The sequence below is a fragment of the Colletotrichum destructivum genome, chromosome 5 (assembly GCF_034447905.1).
Source record: "Colletotrichum destructivum chromosome 5, complete sequence".
Lineage (NCBI taxonomy): Eukaryota > Fungi > Ascomycota > Sordariomycetes > Glomerellales > Glomerellaceae > Colletotrichum > Colletotrichum destructivum.
In genome coordinates this window covers 4,034,891-4,055,089 of record NC_085900.1, presented here as the reverse complement: position 1 = coordinate 4,055,089, position 20,199 = coordinate 4,034,891, and the positions used below count along the sequence as shown (strand labels likewise).

Sequence of the window (20,199 nt, the reverse complement as noted above, 5' to 3'; positions counted from 1 at the left end):
CTGGTAGGTAGGTAGGTACCTAAGCAGGTACAGACTGCAATGGGTACACTGCTGGCTGCTAGCATTGCACATGCTTGGCTTGTTTGCCATCATCTGAGTGCCTTTTATTTTATTTTCCCTTCCATTTCACTCCGTGGAACCCGTCCCGCGGAATCCGTACCGCCAGCCGATCAGTTCTCTCCAAGACATCGGGAAAGCCGAAGGCTCCGTCGAAATTCCGCCATGGGTTCCGCGGTGGTGGGGTTTAAAGGGCAAGCAAGGCGTTCGTTCGCACGTCATGTGTCACTGCTACCTTATCGCCGAAGAGAAACACCACGGCAGATCATAGCAGATGGATATAAACCACAACGCGGCGCTCGTTCTGACCTCGGCATGGCTACGGCTCAGAGTATTGGGTGGTGTTTTTGGAACGAATTTGCAGAGTTCGCTGCCAAAAAGCACCAAGTGCTGTTTCGATCAGCCAGGGCGAACCCGCAAGCCCGCCAACAACAAGAGGTGTATAAGAGAGTCAACGGCGACGGTAGAAACCGGATCCCGGCGTTAAGGTAGCAAACCCATTGGCGCCAAGCTCCTCTCTGTGCAAATATCAATGTGGACCTGCTTGCATGAGTAAGACAGCAAAGCTGTTGCCGGGGGGGGGGGGGGAGGTTCGTCGTGCTGGGCATCTTTTCTTTGGTCATTGTTCCTTGTTAGTTTCGTTCGTCCATGTCCCGGGAGCTGCTCCAGCACCAGGATATTCGGTCAAACACTCTAGCAAGCGAGGCCGGATGTGCTAGTCATGCTTGGACGTGCGTAGATTCCACTTTCATGCGAGGCTGCTGTGGTTGTCTTCCCGACAGATTCGTTTTCCGTCCAAGTGCCAGCGACTGGGGAAAGAAAGGGGAAAAGTGAGGCAGAGACGGTGACGAAGACGAGACTCACGAACCTAAGGTGGGGCTCGCCCGGACCAGAGCGGGGTGCAACCATGGAGGAGGATGGAGGAGAAATCTGCAATGGTTCTCTGCTAGTGTGGAGCAGCCGGGCATGACGAGCCCGCTGGAGCCGGGGCAGTATCGCCGTTGCGAGGTGAGGATGTTGAGACCGTCGTGTACAGAGCAGGTAGGTAGGTGCCAGTGTAGAAACCCGCTCCGACCTCCCCTGTCCGAGCATGAAAAAATCGCCGTTCCAACTTTCCCCAATCGTCCCTTCTCTCGTCTTCAACGCGGCGGTTCTTTTGGGGCGATTTTCTCCCTCTCTCTCTCTCTCTCTCTCTCTCTCTCTTTCTTTTTCTCTCGCTCGCAACCAACCTACAGCGCCTACTCCGCCTCCTCGTCCGGTCTCCATCCCGGTTCAGCCGTCGTCCCCAGTCCGAGTGCTTTGCGCCAACACACTCAAGTCACCGCAGCCACAGTACCAGCCTTTCGTCATCTCCCAGGAACATTGCTCGACAAATCCTCCTCCTCACTCAGCTCCAGCTCCAGCCCGTCACCAAGCAAGCATCCTATTCGTTTGCCCGAATTTTTGCCTCTTCCTCTTGCCCACCAATCTTGCCATTCCCCTCTCATCTTGCTTCGTCGCACCCCTCTCGGCCTTGTCTCACCCAAAGACACACAGACAACGAAGAGGTCAAGCCCTCGAACTCGAAGCAAGCAAGAAAGGGCAGCAAGTTCCCATAAAGCCCGCATCAACCCTTTCTCTCACGGACTTCCTGCATCCTGCTCTCGCGCCTCATTCTCATCATCTTCTCTTTCTTTTCGCCCACACACAGACAGGGAAAAAAGACCGACAGCTGCAGCATCACAGACGCTTCAAGTAACCCAACGTCACGTACCAAGCCGCCGGGTCGTCGAATCAATCGTCTTGTTACTCCTTTCTTCTTCGCTGAGACCTGCTCCTCCAAAGTTACCCTGACAACAGACCTCTTCTCCTCCCTACCATGGCGCATTCGGCCGCAGTCATCGGGTCCACCGGCCTTGTCGGATCCCACATCCTCACCAACCTCATCACCTCTGAGGCCTTTGCTGCCGTCAACACTATCTCACGCCGCCCGCCCAAGGCCGGCGGCCTCACGCTGAAGCCTATTATCGAGCAGGATACCTCGGCTTGGCCACCCAAGTTGGCCGCCCTGCAGCCGCTCCCTACCGTCGTCTTCTCGGCCCTCGGTACCACGCGCGCCGCTGCCGGCAGCATCGCCGAGCAGTGGAAGATTGACCATGACCTTAACGTCGAGCTCGTTAAGGCCGCAAAGACGGCCGGCTGCAAGGCCTTTATCTTCATCTCGAGCGCCGGCACCCGAGGCGCCCTCTCGGCCCAAGCGCCCTACAGCAAGATGAAGAACGGCGTCGAGGATGCCATCAAGGAGGCCGGCTTCGACCACGGAATTATCCTGAAGCCCGGCATGATCCTTGGCCAGCGCGAGGAGAGCCGTGCCGCCGAGGGCATCTTCCAGAGCGTCATCAGGACCCTTGGCATGGTCAGTCGCAACATCCAGGACAGCATTGGCCAGGAGGCCGAGGTCATTGCTCGCGCCGCCGTGCATGCAGCTGTTCTTGTGGAGCAAGGCAAGGCGCCGGCCGGAGTGTGGGAGATTAGCGGCGCCGAGATTGTTCGGCTTGGGCGGACGGAGTGGAAGCACGGCCCTTGGCCCCGCTCTTAGGTTCTGAGCCTCTGTCAAGTGAGTAGTCGGAAGAACGGTGCGGTGATACGGCGGCGTCGAGGTTCGGCAGTGTTCGTTCGACCGAGTGACCCAATGGCAACAACCAGGGTCTCGTCCCGCAGAAGTTGATTCGCCGTCGCCCAGAGGTCCATCCGCCTTACTCTCCTCATGTCCGTTGATCTTGCAGTCGATAAGTGTGTTGGTTTGATGAAATTTGTTGATATCCCTCTTGTACGAAACCATTCACTGTCTCTCTAGACGAGAAACTGTTGTGCCTGAGCAGCGCGTGTTTTCCTGATTTTGCATCCGTATACCAAACAAATATATACCCTCGTTTATCGGAATCAAATATCATATCCCAAAACTTTACATAGTACACGAGACGAGTTTGTGAAACCATTGGACGAGAAGGACCAAGCACCACTGTTCTGACGATGCATTGTCATACGGCAGACTCCGGCATGCCGGCTCGTCCTTCCTCTCAAAGGCCGAAGTCGTGTGCACCTGCCATGTAAATTAAGAACCAAGACTGCCCCACCACACCAAACCGACAGCCTTTGAAAGAGGGTGCGGCGTGCCTGCCTAGGCGCCCCTCTCGATCCATCCATCGGGTTGATAACGACAACAACGACGACGGGCGGACTAGAGCTTATCGAAGCTGCCCGAATCAGAGACCGCAGTTGACCCCTCCATCAATCATGCAGCCCCCACCGCGTCTCATCAGCTCAGCGGCGACTCACCACTCTCCATGTCGCAATCCCCCCCAGTTCTCACCATCTCTCACAAACCTTCCACCTCAAATTTCACATTGACTTTCTCCGTCTTCTTGCGGTACTCGCACTGCAGAAAACAGAGTCATCCCTACTTGGACTCACAGTCTTTCTTCTTTTTTTGGTGCGTCTCCCTACTTTTCAATATTGCGCGAAAGGAAAAACATAACGCTAACCCTGGGGACAGCAAAGCTCGTTCAAGTGGTTTGATTAATCAGCACTCCTCAACGGAGCAGACGGGCACTTATCGCGTTCGAAAGGTGACAGAGCTCACCCGCCCGAAAAAAGACGGAAAAGATGGCAGAGACGACGACACGTCCTCTTGTCGTCGGCCCGGACTCCGGTCCCGAGGCCCCCTTCCCGCTCAAAATGGAGGGCAAGGTCATTTCCGGCTTCGGCCGGGGGTCTAAGGAGGTCAGTTTTCATCGACTCTTCCCTCACCAGCGTCTTTCACGACGTGCGCCGACGCCTCTTGCTTCACCTTCATCACATATGAGAAACACACCTGCCCTTCACCCACTCATCATTTCTTCTCGTACCCCCACCGCGCTCACACTCATCTCATAAGAATCCTCACAAGGCCAACCCCCTCCCCCCTCCGGCTAACAAAATCCCTCCTTGACCACAGCTCGGAATACCAACCGCAAACCTCCCAGTAGACTCCTCTCAAACCCCCTGGATAGACAACACCAGATCCGGCGTTTACTTTGGCTGGGCTTCCCTCTCCCTCCCCGCATCGCACCCGGACCGCATCGCCCCGCCGCCCTCCTCCGGCGCCGGCCCGGCTCAGCCCCACCTCGAGTTCCAGCTGTATCCCATGGTCATGTCCATCGGCTACAACCCCTTCTACAAGAACACCGTCCGCTCCGCCGAGGTCCACGTGCTTCATAAGTTCTCGGCCGACTTTTACGACGCTCACATGCGCCTCCTCATTCTTGGCTTCGTGCGGGAAGAGAAGGACTACAAGAGCCTCGAAGCCCTTGTCGCCGACATCAACACCGACTGCGACGTTGCGCGGACTTCGCTTGCCCGCGACCGATGGGCGCCGCCCAAGGCGCTGACACCCGGCGCCGAGACGGACGGTTTGCTGGATGCGAAGTGGCTAGTAGAGCCGCTCCCCAAGGCGTAGAATTCCTGCGTCCTCGCTTCCTCACCACAGCACATTTCTTCCCAAGGGCACGAACGGGATGCAGAGCGTAATATATAGAAAAAAGTATCATTTGAAAGTTTCTCCTGTCTCTCTTCGAGAGATATGTGTTGGAGAAAAATAGTAGGAAGGGGCCTGACTACAGGATGATATGAACCGTGATCCTATCCTAGCATGCGCGCGCCCTTTCCCGGCTTCCCATTCAACGGGAAAACACCATGATTCGAGTGATAGCGGGAGCAAGAGAAAAACACTTGTCCTGATTCAAGACCAAAAACGCCTCCCATGATGACACCCGTCCCATATATGCCATGATGACCCCCCACTCTCTCCTTCTTTTTTTCTTCAAAACTCCCATTTATACTGCCAGCCCGTGCGGCTCTTTGTTCTGGTAATAGCACGGAAGAAACTAGTTTTCTGTTAGTGGGGAAAGGACTGATCTCCCGAGGGACGAGAGATCGCGGAAAGGGAGGGGGGACCCACGTTCATCACAATCAACATGGGGATATCGAATACGTCTCGTTTAATCATCCAGCAATATCGGCAGTCCACCTTGCCGTCCTTCTCGATCCTGGAGATGCCGTGCTCGCCGTCGATGCGGGTGACGCGGTTGCTGAGGATGCTCTTGCGCGGGTCCTGCTGCGGCATCGTGTCCGTCGACGACGCCGCATCGGCCTGCTCCTTTGTGCGATACTTGAGGATCCGGCAGGTGCGGTTGACGCTGCCGCGGCTGTCGCCGAACGCGAGATGCGAAAAGTCGTCGTAGAACTCAACGACGCTGTCGTCGTCGAGGATCTCGGCGATGAAGACAGGCTGTTTGCGCGAGCCGCTGTCGTTCTTCATTTGGTCGAGCGTCGCCGAGGACGCCTTGGGCGTTGAGACGCCCGCGCGGCCCGTATTGCGACCGCTGTTGGTCGTCGACCCCGTCCCACCCGTGTTAACGTTCAGGTTCGGCTCGTTGCCCAGGAGGACATCCTTGGTCCATCCGGTCAGGGCAATGAACTCCTTATTCACGGCGGCAATCTCGCCCGTACGGCGAAGGACGATGGTCGGAGCGGAGCAGTGGTGCATAAACTCTTCGTACTCGAACAACGTCCGTTGAAAGCACTTCTCCATGAAAACGAGGTCCTGTCGGCTGAGCGTCTTGGTGCAGGCAATAAACGACGGACGGATGCTGGCGAGCGCCTTGGCGATGCGTAGCGTCATATTGGCGGAGAAGCGTTTCGGCAGATAGTCAATGAGGGCATGGAAGCCGGCCAGGTATGGGTACGGCTCCTTGACGGTCTCGTAGATGGACGACGGGTCGCGCTGTCGCTTGCCCAGGAGTGTATGCGGTCCGCTCTTCTGGACCGGGCCAGGCTTGGATTTGGGGCGAGTCGGGGCGGTTATGGTCTGGGAGTTTCCAACAGCGCCAAAATTCCCACTTGGTGATCCTTCAAAGGTAAAGTTAGTAGGTTGCGGGCTGGCGGTGTTGTCTGTGCTTGGACTATGTAGGCTTGTTGGGCCAGCAGCAATGGCGTAGGCATGTGGGAGGCCATGTTGCAGGTTGCCTTGTTGGTACATGCCGTTGGAAGACTGGTCTACACCCATGAAATCGTTGATCATACCGCTATCGTAGACTTGGCCAAAGTGGTTGTTGCCATTGCCAAAGACGTTTGTGGATCCGAAGTTGACCTCACCACCACTGGGTCCGGATAAGGAGCCGTCACGCGGAGGGGTTTCCGCCGCGCCCGACGACATATGTCCGAGCATGCCAAACTCCATGGCACCGTACTGACTACCGAAATTGAGCCCTTCCAGATCAAAATTGAAGATGGCCGGGTTACTTGGGTCAAATAACGTATTAAAGGGGTCGCTGGTGACCTGCGGCGATATCATGCCCCCAATGGACCGCGCGTTGTTGCCCGGTTGCGGAAAAGACGGCGATATCGGTGAGGGTTGCGCCTGGAACGGAAGGCTCTCGGGGATTCCGACTGGCGTTTGCTGGCCAGAGTAGACGGGGAAGGATGCCGTCGAGTTTTGACCAAAGTACGTGCTGCCGGAGGTCGAAGCCGTGTCTGAGGTTCCACTGTGATGCCGCTGGCCGTTGGGACGGGTCGGGGCCGCGTTTGGATTGAAGTTGGGTCCCAGCACGGGCCTGAGGGCCTCTGGCGGAGCATCATGAAGATACTTGGCCTTCTTGCGGACGCCGTCCTGGCAAGCGTCTGCAAGTCCACGCTTGATGCATCGCTGACAAGGTCGTTCATCTCCTGTAGCCATCACATCAGCAAGGTTGCATCGCAGACAGCCATACGGGTGGAGCAAGCCACGTGGAAACCCCCCATCTGGGAGGATGGAGAAGAGGGAGAAGAGAACGCAGAACAAGACTTCACGAGCATTCACTTGGACCAGAGTGTATCTCGAGCCGGACCGTGAGAAATCTGGCAGGGCTTACCACAAGTCAGATGGGCTCGTTGACAGGCGAAACACGCCCGGCGAGCCTTCTTTCTCCTCGGCCGTGAAGGATCCTTAGGATCGTACTTCTTCTTGACCTCGCCGTTTGTATCGGCGCCGCTCTCGTGAGATTCGGCCATTTTCTCGTCGTCGTCGTCTTTTACGGGCGTGTCGTCGTCGTACTCGTGGTCATTATCTGACATGGCATCCGAGACCTCTGTCCCGGTGTCCTCGAGGCCGTCCGGCATGGTGTCTTGAATTTATATACAAGCTTCCCCTGGGCAAATACAAGGAAGGCGACAGCGGCGAAGGAGCTGGCGCGGTGACGGCACCGTACTGTAAGCCCCGTCCAGGAATGTCCTTGATACTATGTCTGCGAAACCACACGGCTTACTTTCAGACGTGGGTGGCCCGGCCTAGCCTTTGGCTTGGTGTCGCGCTGGGCAGGCTTCGCAGAATAGGAAATGGACTGGGGGAATCCTTCCGTGATCAGAGTTGAAGTGGCACACACCGGGGGTCTGACTGGATCGGCGAGGCACACGGTTCAAAGCACAGCGCCGGCGTGGCTTGCTGTCTCCAGGGCCTACGTGCGCAAGGGCAGATCTGGATTTGCGAATAGGAGTCGAGCCGAATACTGGTACCCGTGCTGACGTGGTATGGCAGAAAAGGGCCCCGAAATAGGCGCTGTGTGATCCCGTAATGTGGACGGGAGGGTGTTGTTGTCTCCCTCCTCCTTCTTCCTAGATGCGCCGCACGTAGACAGAGAGGGCTTACAAGCAGGACAACGCAGGCGGGATTGAGCAGGCGGAGTCTTGGGTTTCCTGAAGCTCGTATCCTCAGCAGTCAGGAGACTCCGATGGCGGGTTGGTGGAGAGTGGTTGGAGGCGTTCCTTGTGCGACGTGCTCGTCACAGCAGGACTAGGACTCGATAGTTGGCGCAGTCGTCTCGAGACCGGAGTTCGCGTCGCGGACCACATGAGATCACGGGGACGAGTACGGGGACAGGGTCGAAAGGGCGGGTAGAGAGGACTGGCAGCGGCGGCGTCGAGCCAGGGTGATGTGACGGAGGTTCTAAGAGGTCAACAGCAGGCGTGGTGTCTGCAGGTAGCCGTAGCCCTTGTGCTTGTCTGCTCTAAGCATTGACACGCAGGCAAAGGTTGTTGGCGGCGGCGGTTACTGTGTGGAAGCAGGCGGTTCTTGTAAGGCGGGTCGGGTCGCATGCGCGGTTCGAGGTCGACGTTGCGGCGGCGCAATTGAGCGGAAGCCGTCGTCGTCGGGGTCGGGGTCGGGGTCGGGGATTTTTGGGGTCGCGATGTTTATCCTCGGTAGGGTGGAAGAGGAGCACGCGAGGAGGTTTCGTCGTTGGAGCCGACAGTCACAGTCAGGTAAACAGTAAACGAGAAAGAGGGAACGAAAGAGAGGGAGAGACAGGCCAAAAGGTACTCCGTACCACACCAACCCAACGCCATTGAGGAACGCTCTCTTCCCCAGCCTCGCTGTCGTTGGTCAAAGATTTGCTTGCTGGGCTGCGGGGTTTCTCTTGGAGAAAATGTGAAGTCTGTCATTCGCTGGGCCAAGGAGGGATGTGGGTGGTTAATGTGGACACCCGCCAGGTGCCCTCTTTGTAGTTGGTACTTCTGTGCTCCTGAAGCTTACCTGGAACATTGCGGCACGAACGTCTAGAACTGAAGTACTCGCTACTAGATACCCAAGTTCGTCATTGCCAGAGAATGCGCTCCCATCCATACCCTTGAAGCGCTTTTACACGCAGCTCCTAGGTACGAGAGAAGGAGTGTTGTGTTGTTGTTGGTTTAACGGCGATATTAGAGAGAGAAAAAATTCACAAAGCTCATTTCCCTCTGTATTACTCAACGCCTTTTCTTCCCAAGGTTTCCTGACCTTGAGGAAATAGTGGGTTCTGGATTTCTGTTCTGCCTGTGCTTTCGCAGAAGCTGCGCTGCTCGCCCTTCACCTGTGCGCGCACATGCAGATTGGCAGCCAACTTGGGCCCGGACGCAATCCGAGCAATAAAACTGTCGTCTCGCACAAACCACCCACCACACGTGCATGAACGTGGGCCAGGTTGGCCAGACCACATCTTGTTTCTTATCCAATTCACCTCACCCACGAACGACCAGCCCTGTTGCTCTTATGTCAACCTCTTCAAGTCTTGTCAAATCCGGAACCAAACATTAACAACATCAATCTCTCGCCTCTGGCTGCCTCGTCAGCTCACCTCGCCTTCTTGGGATGCCCATGTCTTCTTATATCAAAATCGCCCAAACCAGTCGCACAGCATTACATTAATGAGTCACTTGCAAACCACTCCGTTGCACATTTGGCACTTCCACTGCTCCACCGCTGCATATGAGATCTAAAACGATCTCCATGCCCGCCTGCCCAGCTAGGTAGAGCCAAGTCAGGGGCTGACATAGAATGGTGGCATGCACCAACGCCAGCTTCACTTCACCATCTGGATGTGCAGCTCAGGCAGTATCCGCTCAAGCTCTCCATGACCGGCCAGTGTAGTATCATTGCATTAACATTGGTCTAGCCGACGTACCGAGCGTCGGTCTGTCTATAGGTAGTTCTGCATTCCAGCAGCCAGTAGGGATATCTCGTTGCATGTGGGCACAAAGCCCATCCAAAGCTTCTCGTATGTCATTGGCAGATTCGATGCGCTGCGTTGCCTACGTTGCGTTTACCCCCCTTCGCTATGTCGATATGGCTGCCTGATAAATCCCCTCCAACCATCGACGGCCTGAGCTTCTGACTCCTGGCCTCTTGCAGACGGCTACTGCCGTCACCTCACGACGATCGCCGCGATCAACAGCTGCGTCTGCTGTGCATGCTCTCCACTTACCTCCCATCCAAGAACGCCGGGCAGCATTCCGCCTCGGCCATCTGGGTCAGGAACGTGCATACTATGCGGGTGCACCAACAGCAGCTGGATCGAGGCTGCGTGCGACAACACGAATAGTCCGTCGACCATCCAGGATTCCAGAATCAGCGAGCCTCTGTTGGCCCTACGCGCCAAGGTGGAAAGTCTGTGCGGTGCCGTTCATATCTGATCCGTCGCTCGCTGTCGCTGAATCTCTCGTCGCTTCGGCCCGCTCGCCAAAGTCCGGCCGCGTCTCGTCAACTTCGGTGCGCTTCCTCATTAGGCACGCGTGGCAAACCGGCTGCGACCCCGGATCCTCTTGCCGTACTTGAAGAAGATGAAAGGAAACGGCACCATGGCCACCGTCAAGAAAGCGAGCAGAGACGAAGCCCAGGAATATCCGAGTTTCGTGTACATTTGAGTTCCGAACAACGGGAAAGCAGCTTTCCAAGGCATCCAAATCAGCATCGAACAAGACATGACACCACCCGACGGGGTGGTTATGAGGACTGGTGCCACGGGGTCACTCACCAGCAAACATGCATCGCACAAATGCGTTACTCGCGAGGGACGAGGCGGCGTACAAAGGATAAGCATCGACCTGTAAGCCCCGACATTAGCACACTGTTCTGCCGTGGAACTCCCGGTCCTGAGTCCGATTCCAAACCCCTGGAACGCCACAGGCGGGGAGCTGGCCAGCTGGGCCGAGGGCGGGTGACCACTCTTACAAGAAATGTAAAGATGCCAGTAAAGACGAGGAGGGTTCTGTGACACATTGAGGCGGTCAGCTGCATGTCCTGTGCACAAGTTGGAATAACAACAAGAACGAAAACACCACCAAAACCACGGTCCGTAAGGGCCTGACAAATACTGCCGAGGGCATACGCCAGCACACATGAACCTGCAGAAGCCAGCCTGACGCAGTCACGGCGCATGTCCTGTCACGGCAGCACGATGCGGATGCTGCGGAACCACGGGCCTTTTTCCAACTTTGGGTCATGCTTGCGATGCTTGCGATGCTGTGCGAAGGGAGATGTTGACTTACCCTGCTCCAAAAATGGCGGACCCAATAACAGGCATGATCCAATGTACATGAAGACTCCATCCGAACCAGAAGATGCCAATGGGGCACAGGAAGGCGCCGCAGATGACTGGCGGAAGGCGGAACTCTGGCTCGCTGGCTCCCTCGACCCCGGTCTCCTTTTCCAGATCGGCCATAAGCTGACTGCGGATGTGGTGCCAAAGGGGGTCGGTCGCGGCGGCAAGGAACATGCCAACGAGGATGCCCAGGAAGGTCAGGCCAACTTGCCACAAGTTGAAGCCGTGGATGTTGGTGAAGACGAGCGGGAACGCGCCGAAGAAGAGATACAAGATGCCCAGGAGGATAGCGGAGAAGATGTCGAGGCTAAGGACCATGGGCTCGAAGAAGAGCAGCTGGAAGGGACGCATGAGCGAGATGCCGATGGTCTTGATGACGGACTTTGTCGACTTCTCGACAGGTGCCTTCCAGCGCTCGTCACCTGTCTCTTTTCGGATCTTGCGTGCCTTGCTTCGAAGGACGATCGGATCTGTACCGCGCACACGTCAGCCGTCAGGAGCTAAACTAAGAGGGGCGCACCCTCCACGAGCCAACTCACGATAAGTCTCGGGCACGAAGACGCCGATGGCGACCAGCAGCGCAAAGGCCCAGATGATCATCACGTAGTAGGTCCATCTCCAGTTGGCGTTGTAGTTGACGAAGCCGCCAATCAACGGGCCGATGCAGGGCCCGATGAAGGGGGCGAGCGAGTACATGAGCATCGGGGCTTGGAGCTCATGGCGGGCGAACAGGTCACTGACGGTGCCACCGGACACGGCCAAGAAGGCACTGCCTGACAGGCCGTCGAGGAAGCGGGCGACGATCATGGTCGCGATGTTCTTGGCGACGGCCGACGGGATGATCCAGACAACGTACATGGACCAGGAAACGATGTAGATAGGCCGGCGGCCGTAGAACTCGCTGAGCGGGCTCAGAAACATGGGGCCCAGGCTGATGCCTAGGACGAAGACCGACAGGCCGAGCGTGCCTACGATACGGGAGTTGTCGAACTCTGCATCCATCTGGGCGTATGTTGATGTGTAAATGGAACTTGCAGCGGTGCTGTGCCACGCGTCAACACCCCCTTTTTTCTTTCTCTTCTGTTTGGTCTTCTTCCGCTTCTTCTTCTTTCTCTCTGGTCTCTCCAAACCTCCCTTCAACAAAACGAATTATTTCACTTACACACAAAAACTGGCGCACGACACAATCGACACAATGAGCCACTTCCTGAAGCTGCTCAGGCTGCGGGGGCTCATGGGGTCGTTGTCGCCGCCTTCGAAGGCCACCTCGTAGGGGTCCTCCTCTTCCTTTCTCTCCGCTTCCCGCCTCGGCGGATTGTCGTCGCTCTGTTGATAGTCGTCGCAGCTGTAGCCGTTGTGCGACCGCGTCCGGCTGAGGGAGCGAGACTCGCGGAGCGGCCGTGAGCCACCGCGGGCACCGCCCGTGCGGATCGGCTCAAAGCCCGATTCCTCGTGGGTCGTGGCGCTGTCATAGTCGGGGTTGGATGAGCGACTCTCGGCTTTTTCGACGTCGTCCGACATGATTTTTCCTCCAATGGTGAGGGGGACAAAATTATGTCTAACTCCGTCTCTCGTCGATATTTCAGCCGCTTGAAAAACACACCGGGCACCAAGGATGGTGATTGTCGACTGAGCGGATCGCGGATGTCGGGTACTGTGAGTATTTGTACGGGTGTTCCGTTGCGTGGGCCCTGCTTCCGAGTTCCAGCAGGCTTTGTGGGGACCGTGACAGGATCAGTATCAGATCAGCTAGTCGCTGGGCATGCCGCCTGTGCTTGTCTGCTTTGGGTCGCGTGTAATCGGAGGTCGTAGCAACGAGTCCCTTTTCTCATCGTAGCGCAGCTGTTTCTTCTCAGTGAAACGGCATGAAAATGAGGTGGGAGGGGTCCCTTTTTGCATTCTTCTAGAACATACAGGCTAGACAAAGCACTGCAGAGGCGGGTGGGTATGGGATGGGTAAAAGTCATCACACACACCCATCGCGCACATTCATCCACGCGGGTATTAGTCAACGACGAGCATGGCAAGTGGTGCTAGCGCGCGGCGCATCCCGTTCCTGGTTGGCAATTTCCCCTCCCATTGCGTATCTGTACAATCACGTCTTTACTGATTGCTTATTCAGCCCTTGAACGCGGTTGGCTGTTTGGGAGAACTGCACCCCGGATTAGGGAATGAGGGATGTGTCTCGTCATGGCAGCGGATGTCAGGTGGGATGCGCAGAGAATGCAAGTCATGAGGAGCCACTGTGGATGGACGGATGGATGACGCTACGATCTATCCCAGAGCGATGGCGTCCTGTATCAATGACATGACAGTGCCATCGGGGTGGACCGGTGAGAAGGCTCTTGGAAGGGCGGTTCGGTCGATGCTAGGACGCAACCATCTCGTAGACCTCGAAAATCCGCCCCATGCCACTCGTTAGCGAGCATTGAGAAAGAAGGGGGGGGGAAACGAAAAGATGCTGATGGGAGAGCCCAGTCGGGAGCAGGGAAAGGGGCGTGTTCGGGAATAAACCGCCACTGACATGACGTCGGAAGAGCCGAGAGCTCGCTGACACAACCGGGGGACCCTCGGCATCTGGGTCCCGGGTGGGGGGGAGCGTTTGTTACTCAGGTTATGCAGAGTCACAGGGCCAAAGAAAGATTGTCCTTCTAGCAATCATTCTAGGTGCTCTGCGGAATTGCGGAATTCCACCATTCTGTTATTGGGGGTGGTTCCCCCCTCTCCCTTCTCCCTCTTCTTTTCCTTGCAATCACCCTTTCTCATCAGAATTCTTCGTTTAACAATCATAAGAACCAGCTTGTTGCGGTACACAGCACGCGACCCACCGGCAGGAGAGTCCAAAAAGGAAAGGGGCCTCATCCCCGCACCCGAACCCTCTCTCGGGACTCTGGGAATCCGAATTGTCACTTCGCTTCTTGTCCAAAGTGCCGAAACCGCGAGGGCTCGGTCGGCTATCGTTCCCGCGCCGCCGTCACAGTCTGCCTGTGCTTCTCTGTCTCTTTTTTTTTCTTTCTCTGTGTTGTTTTCTTCTTCCTAAGCAGCTTCCGAGTCCCTACATCCCGACGTCTCGGCGTCCCGGCACCCATTCGCCATTCGGGGCCGTTGCTAGTCGCCGCGCCACGTGCGGCTGGTGCCCAGACTCGCGGGTTCGCGTTCGTAGATACTTCCCTAGCATCAAAAGACCCAAGACACGCGTTGGCTCGGTGACTTTGGTCGATGATCTTGGATCCATTCCAAGAAACCCCGGTACGGTCTTTGATGTCCGTTCAGTTGGGATTTCTCAGACAGGTCGGCTGGGAAATTCTGGTATATGTAACATTCTCATCGTTGGACTATCTATCTATCTACCCTACCCGTAGTCCAACCATGTGGATATCCTTCAGCGCATTGCCGTCATACGTGACTTTCCATGTTTCCTTCGTACAAGATAAACCGTCGCCCGTCAGTCTTCTATATCTATGGTTCGTTGAACCGGAGCAAGGAAAAGAGAGAAAAAAACAGTTGCTGAGCCCCGGGAAGAAAAAGAAACAAAAACGCCGGACCGCATGCTGAAAAAGAAGGAATTAAGCTCGCATGTCGTCTTCATGTCGTTCGCCGGTCATCCACCAGTCGTCGTCGGCCGGACCTTCGGACCTCCGAAACTCCCCGCTCTCAAGCCCGATAAAACTCGGGCAAGCTGCTGAAATCCGGCACGGTCCCGGAGCAGTCGAAATCCCGGTCGTACGCTTTAGCCGGCAGGATGCCGGCCTCGAGGCCCTTCTTGTAGCTCCACAACGGCGCGCTCTCCGTATCCCACGTCCAGTACCACCACCCCCACCCCTTCTCGAACGAGTGCATCTGCGCCTCGGCGAACATCTGCAGGAACTTCTTGTAGTCGCTGCTAAACCCCTTGGCGTCGCCGTTGGCCGCGTCGCAGTCGCATTTGCTGTCCTCGGTGGGGCACCGCGGCTCCAGGATCGACGTCGTCGCGTTGCCCGTGTTGTATGTGCCCGTCCACCGGTTGCCCCAGCCGACGTTGGTGAGGTGCTTGGCGCAGTCCGTATCGGCCTGCGACCACTCGGCGAAGAGCGTCGGCCCGTACCCCGTCGACGTGTCCATCGACTGCTCCGTCTGCTCCGTCCACCCGCTGCACGCGTACTCGACCTTCTTCTTATGCGTGTACACGATCTGGTCCGTGTTGAAGATGACGTACTGGTGCACGTCGAGCGCCAGGTCGCTGTACCCCGTCAGCTTGCCCTGCCAGTTGTGCAGGCCCATGAACCCGTCGCCGAACACAACGATGCCGCCGATGCCGTTGTTCTTGACCAGCTTGTACGCCTTCTCCGTCCACGCCACCACGTCCGCATTGTTCAGGTCCACGTTACGCGGCTCGTTGGCCAGCCCATAGAAGGCAATGATGTTCTTGTACCGGTCCTGCGCGAAGAACTTGGACAGCCGGTCGTGCATGTCGAGGCTGCGCTGCGCATTCGTAGCGCCGTCGGTGCCGTTGAGCCACCCGATCGACCCCTGGCGGCCTGAGTGGTTCCATCCGTTCTGGCTGCCCGGGAGGCCGTGGACGTCCAGGTTGACCCTGAGGCCATACTTGCGAGCCCACTCGATCCCGCGGAGGAGGTAGCGCCAGGAGGTGCGGAAGAGGTACGGGTCGCCATCGTAGACCTCGATGGCCCAGTAGTTGAAGGGAATACGGACGTGGTCGAGGCCGGCGTCGGCGATTTCCTTAAACGTCGATTCCGTCACGAACGTCGCGTAGTGCTTCTCGAGCACCTCGGCCGTCTTCCGAGTGCCGAGGTGGTTGCAGAGCGTATACTCGTCGATGATGCCCAGCCGCGAGTCGTAGTCGAAAAGAGAGGGCGTGATGAAGGGCTCGAGGTTGAGCCACCCGCCGACGTTCACCCCACGGGCAGGTCGTGACCCATATGATCCCCAGGAGTCTTTGAGGGCGGGTACCTTGTCGTTGGCCCGCTTCGAATCGTCCCAATCGGTGTACAGGCCCATAACGGGCAGGTCGCCGACCATTTCCTCGGTAAAGGTGACGTTGAAATCTGTCGTGTCCTGCCAGGACCACGGGTCGAGATATGTGCCGCGCCACTTCATCGGCACGCTGTCTTTGTCGCCGTCATCGAGCGTGGTCTTTGACGGGCTGCTCTTGTTTGAGTTGTTCTTGCTGACCACTACCGCTACTACAATAATGATGATGAGAAGAACCAGCGATATGCCGAGGCAGATCCCTGTCGAGGTTAGTTCTGTCGCCCGCGTACTCTCACTCGGATAACTCACAGAGTTTCTTCCGTTTCTTCACGGGCTGTGGGGGGTCGTCCATCAGGTACTCCTTCTCGAGGCTATTGTTGGAACTGCTCCAGCCGCCGCCTCGCAGGTGGCCGCGCGAGCGTCCCTCCTCCATCACCGCGCCGCTCACCACTCGCCTCTTCCTGCTCTTGTGATCCCTCTTCGGCTTTTCGTAGACGACTTCCCTGTCCTCATCCCGTTCCACCCTCCTCGGACGTTCCCTCGGGGCATCTCTGTACTGTTGTTCGCGTCGCGCCCTTCTCCTCTCCGCTCGTTCGGCAGCCCTCTCTGCGTCTCGCTCTGGGTCCCGCGACTCCCTTCGCTTTCTCCTCTTTGTATTTTCGTGGTTCAGCGCCGCCAGAGCGTCGGCGGACAGCGTCTGCGACCTTCTCTCGTCTCTGCTCTCGCCCGACTCCGTGGCTGGTCGTCGGGATCCCTGCGCATTGGATCGTCGTTTTTTGTGGTGTTTCCTACCCGATGAGTCTCGTGGCCGATGCGACGACGGTCTGGAGGATTCACCGGGCGCCATATTCGTCAGAGGTCGTCCTTGTAAGGGCTAGTCGCCGTTGCACTGGAATGTTTGCGATTTGGCTCACATTCCAGGAGTAGAGCATGCGGTTTTGTGGTAGATACGGGTACGTCGACGGTGACGCCAAGGATACCAAGATCGTATCTAATTCCTCTGCCTTGTTTTGGATGTGCATTGGCAGCTCGGCTGTTGGCAGGGCAGCAATCAACAGCGGCCCGCCTTATCAGGGCGTAAAGTGGCTACTGGGGTCCGTGGTATGCAGGGGCCGCTACAACCCCGCGAACGCCGGCGCAAGCCGAGCATTGACTTACATCACCCGCCATCCCTCGGGTTAGGACGAGAGTCGTCCCCCTCGTCTGGCCGACCGTCCTCAGTTCCTTCATCTCTGACACTCTTCCAATCTAGGAATTGACCCTTCATAACGGTTTATTTTCTCCCGATCTTTTCCATCATCCACAATGAGGTCGTCGATTTCAACACGTCCATTGCGGCGAGCGCTGGCGCCGTCAGCATTGGCACAGCTTCCCCTTGCCGTCTCTCGGCTTTACTCGACACACCCGCCCAATGCGAAGCTCAACATCCCCGTCGACTACGCGACGACCTCATTACTCGCACATTCTTCTCAGACGGCCCTTGGCACAACAGAGCTTCCGCCTGAAGTGCGCAATGGCACGACGAAGAAGATGAACCTGTTCCAGGCCATCAACGACGCCCTCTCGATCGCGTTGGCCGAGGACGATTCAGTCATGGTGTTTGGCGAAGACGTAGCCTTCGGCGGAGTCTTTAGGTGCACGATGAAGCTGGCCGAGACATACGGTGCCGATCGCATCTTCAACACACCTCTCACAGAACAGGGCATCATGGGATTTGCCATTGGGGCGGCGGCGGAGGGGATGCGGCCCGTCGCGGAGATCCAGTTCGCTGACTACGTCTATCCGGCCTTCGACCAATTGGTCAACGAAGCTGCCAAGTACCGGTTCAGGGACGGAGCATGCGGACGCAGCGTGGGCGGATTGACCGTTCGGATGCCCTGCGGCGGCGTCGGCCACGGCGCGATGTACCACTCCCAATCGCCCGAGAGTCTGTTCACTCACATCCCCGGGTTGCGAGTGATCATGCCCAGGTCTCCTCTCCAGGCCAAGGGCCTCCTACTATCAGCCATTCGCAGCAACGACCCGTGCATATTTATGGAGCCCAAGATCTTGTATAGAGCGGCCGTTGAACAGGTTCCTGCGGGAGCATACACGCTGCCTTTGTCCAAGGCGGAGGTTCTTAAGGAGGGCAAGGATGTCACGATTATCTCGTACGGACAGCCTCTGTACACCTGCATGTCGGCCCTCCAGCGAGCTGAAGAAGATCTGGGCATCTCCGTCGAGCTCATTGACCTGAGGACGCTGTACCCCTGGGACAAGGAGACGGTGTTCAAGAGCGTGCGGAAGACCGGCCACTGTATTGTGGTGCACGAAGCGATGGTGAATGCTGGCATCGGAGCGGAGGTTGCCGCCACTATTCAGGAAGACCCTGACACATTCTTGAGACTGGAAGCACCGGTCGCAAGAGTTGCGGGATGGAGCATTCACTCGCCGTTGCTGTACGAGAAGTTCAATATCCCGGACGTTGCAAGTAAGTTTGATGATCCCATCTCAGTAGCAATGCGTGGCGCTAACTTCCATCAGGGGTTTACGACAACATCAAGAAAGTGTTGGACTACTGAAACTGGAGTTGCTGCCGGTGGACAAGGAGTATTCGAAAAGGTTGAAGGAAATATGCCAATATTTAGTACATACCCATGAAGACAAAGCGGACCATCAGTATCTTCGGTTGTCTGTGGTCAGTGGACGTGCAAAATGTAGAAACCAGCTGGATAATTTCAGTCCTGATCAAACCTGGAGCTTTGGTGATGAGACAGTACCCAGTGGCCCCGCTTCATCCGGCTTGAAGCGGAGGTCAAGTGCTAACAATTTAGCCCCGTTCCCAGCCACTCGTCCCTCCCCTGTTCCGCCTCCGACTGCCCCGCATTACGTTTCAATGTCGGCAGCAGCAACAGCTCGACATCGCAGCCGCATCGCATCCGCATCCGCATTACCGCCGTTCAACGCCGAACTGCTGCTCGATCGACTGCACCTTCGCTCTTGCAAGCTTTTTCACAATGTCCCAAGTCGAGACCGTGTCCTCCTTCGTGGAGGGAGCCCCCCCAGGCGAGGTCGGTCCACTCATCCCTACATGCCACGCCCCTGAAGCTGACCTGATCGAAGCTCGCAGATGTCATTGCAGGTATATCCATGGCCGATCATCCACGACCCATTCTCGAGAATCCGTATCGATTGATACTAATCTGACAAAGACATCAAGTCGCTCACCGTTTCGGATCCCGATATTGTCTCCAGCCTCGAGCCGGCGTTTGAGAAGTACAACGAGGAGCAGTTCGTCACGGTGAAGCTGCCGGGTGGAAGCCAGCAGGTCAGTTCAACTCGGTCGCCAGGAGGTATCGGACGCTAAAGAGTTGTTTCAGGTCATCATCAGCTCCCACAGCTCGCTCGGGGATGGCCAGTACTTTGACGTGGAGAGCTCGACGAGCTTCTCCTTCGACCACACTACACAGAAGGCCAGCAACGTGCAGAGCTACGTGCTGGAGAGCGCAAACGCGGAGTTGATGTAGGTTCAGTGGGGACGAATGGAGTCACGATAGGGGCTAAAAGCTTTGCAGCAAGTTGACCTTGAAGAGTCTTGGTCCCTACGTCCAGGAGCACTTCCCGAACGCCGCGTACGGCGTCTACCCTACGGCGAACGACACCCAGGTTGCAGTCGTCATTGTTTCGAACAAATACTCTCCCAACAACTTCTGGTATGTACACGCGGGTCTCGCTCTCTTTCGGTAAACTGACAGTGTCCAGGAACGGTCGGTGGCGATCCCTCTACATTTTCGACCCTGCCTCATCGAGCCTCGAGGGTTCCGTCAAGGTCGACGTGCACTACTACGAGGATGGCAACGTTCGGCTGCTCACCAACCGGCCCTCGCAGGCTTCGGTCTCGTCTGGCACGGGAGCCGGCATTGTCAAGGAGATCTCGACGTCGGAGAAGAAGTACCAGGAGGAGCTCAACAGGGGGTTCACGAACCTGAGCGAGGGCGCTTTCAAGGGCTTGAGACGGCAGCTGCCCGTGACGAGACAGAAGATTGAGTGGGACAAGATCACGTCGTACAGGCTGGGCCAGGATATCGGTGGCGGCGCGAGACGATGAGCTGAAAACGTGAGAGGAAGGCGCAGAACTTCTCTGGAGATGGCCATAGCTAGAGCAGTGTGTGCTTTTGGGTGCATGAGCCTGCACGCTTGGAATGGTTGAACGTTTCTCTAAAGCACACATGACGAGACCCGTGTTGGTGATAGTCCCGATGGAAAGCGAGGCGCATATGGCGGC

The 20,199-nt window shown here is 56.8% G+C and overlaps 7 protein-coding genes across 7 annotated transcripts; 4 read left to right on the top strand and 3 right to left on the bottom strand.

The window, feature by feature from the left end:
* The first annotated feature begins 1,119 nt into the window (after positions 1-1,119).
* CDEST_08772 (Putative NAD-dependent epimerase/dehydratase, NAD(P)-binding domain superfamily) lies at positions 1,120-3,019 on the top strand. The gene has a single exon (XM_062924931.1). It carries the CDS (start codon positions 1,916-1,918, stop codon positions 2,633-2,635), a length of 720 nt encoding a protein of 239 aa, XP_062780982.1. The 5' UTR covers positions 1,120-1,915; the 3' UTR covers positions 2,636-3,019.
* A 355-nt stretch (positions 3,020-3,374) lies between these two features.
* Positions 3,375-4,650, top strand: CDEST_08771 (Putative riboflavin kinase domain, bacterial/, riboflavin kinase domain superfamily). Its single transcript, XM_062924930.1, has 3 exons — positions 3,375-3,529; positions 3,593-3,819; positions 4,034-4,650. Exons 2-3 carry the CDS (start codon positions 3,703-3,705, stop codon positions 4,532-4,534), a joined length of 618 nt encoding a protein of 205 aa, XP_062780981.1. The 5' UTR covers positions 3,375-3,529; positions 3,593-3,702; the 3' UTR covers positions 4,535-4,650.
* On the bottom strand, positions 4,641-8,470 carry CDEST_08770 (Putative zn(2)Cys(6) fungal-type DNA-binding domain-containing protein). The gene is made up of 3 exons (XM_062924929.1): positions 6,987-8,470; positions 5,036-6,801; positions 4,641-4,961 (listed from the first exon to the last, which is right to left on the bottom strand). The coding sequence occupies exons 1-3, from the start codon at positions 7,231-7,233 to the stop codon at positions 4,911-4,913; spliced, it is 2,064 nt and encodes a 687-aa protein (XP_062780980.1). The 5' UTR covers positions 7,234-8,470; the 3' UTR covers positions 4,641-4,910.
* A 1,031-nt stretch (positions 8,471-9,501) lies between these two features.
* On the bottom strand, positions 9,502-12,929 carry CDEST_08769 (Putative sugar transporter, major facilitator superfamily, MFS transporter superfamily). Its single transcript, XM_062924928.1, has 6 exons — positions 12,127-12,929; positions 11,504-12,006; positions 10,912-11,434; positions 10,595-10,631; positions 10,398-10,467; positions 9,502-10,309 (listed from the first exon to the last, which is right to left on the bottom strand). Exons 1-6 carry the CDS (start codon positions 12,483-12,485, stop codon positions 10,146-10,148), a joined length of 1,656 nt encoding a protein of 551 aa, XP_062780979.1. The 5' UTR covers positions 12,486-12,929; the 3' UTR covers positions 9,502-10,145.
* Positions 12,930-13,729: 800 nt separating this feature from the next.
* CDEST_08768 (Putative glycoside hydrolase, family 5, glycoside hydrolase superfamily) lies at positions 13,730-16,977 on the bottom strand. Its single transcript, XM_062924927.1, has 2 exons — positions 16,245-16,977; positions 13,730-16,195 (listed from the first exon to the last, which is right to left on the bottom strand). Exons 1-2 carry the CDS (start codon positions 16,780-16,782, stop codon positions 14,619-14,621), a joined length of 2,115 nt encoding a protein of 704 aa, XP_062780978.1. The 5' UTR covers positions 16,783-16,977; the 3' UTR covers positions 13,730-14,618.
* A 263-nt stretch (positions 16,978-17,240) lies between these two features.
* Positions 17,241-18,496, top strand: CDEST_08767 (Putative transketolase-like, pyrimidine-binding domain, thiamine diphosphate-binding protein; the record flags this gene model as incomplete). Its single annotated transcript, XM_062924926.1, has 2 exons — positions 17,241-18,405; positions 18,459-18,496. The coding sequence occupies 2 exons, from the start codon at positions 17,241-17,243 to the stop codon at positions 18,494-18,496; spliced, it is 1,203 nt and encodes a 400-aa protein (XP_062780977.1).
* Positions 18,497-18,931: 435 nt separating this feature from the next.
* On the top strand, positions 18,932-20,022 carry CDEST_08766 (Putative F-actin-capping protein subunit alpha; the record flags this gene model as incomplete). The annotated part of the gene is made up of 6 exons (XM_062924925.1): positions 18,932-18,985; positions 19,038-19,056; positions 19,127-19,242; positions 19,295-19,437; positions 19,490-19,627; positions 19,677-20,022. 6 exons carry the CDS (start codon positions 18,932-18,934, stop codon positions 20,020-20,022), a joined length of 816 nt encoding a protein of 271 aa, XP_062780976.1.
* Between the last annotated feature and the right edge of the window lie 177 nt (positions 20,023-20,199).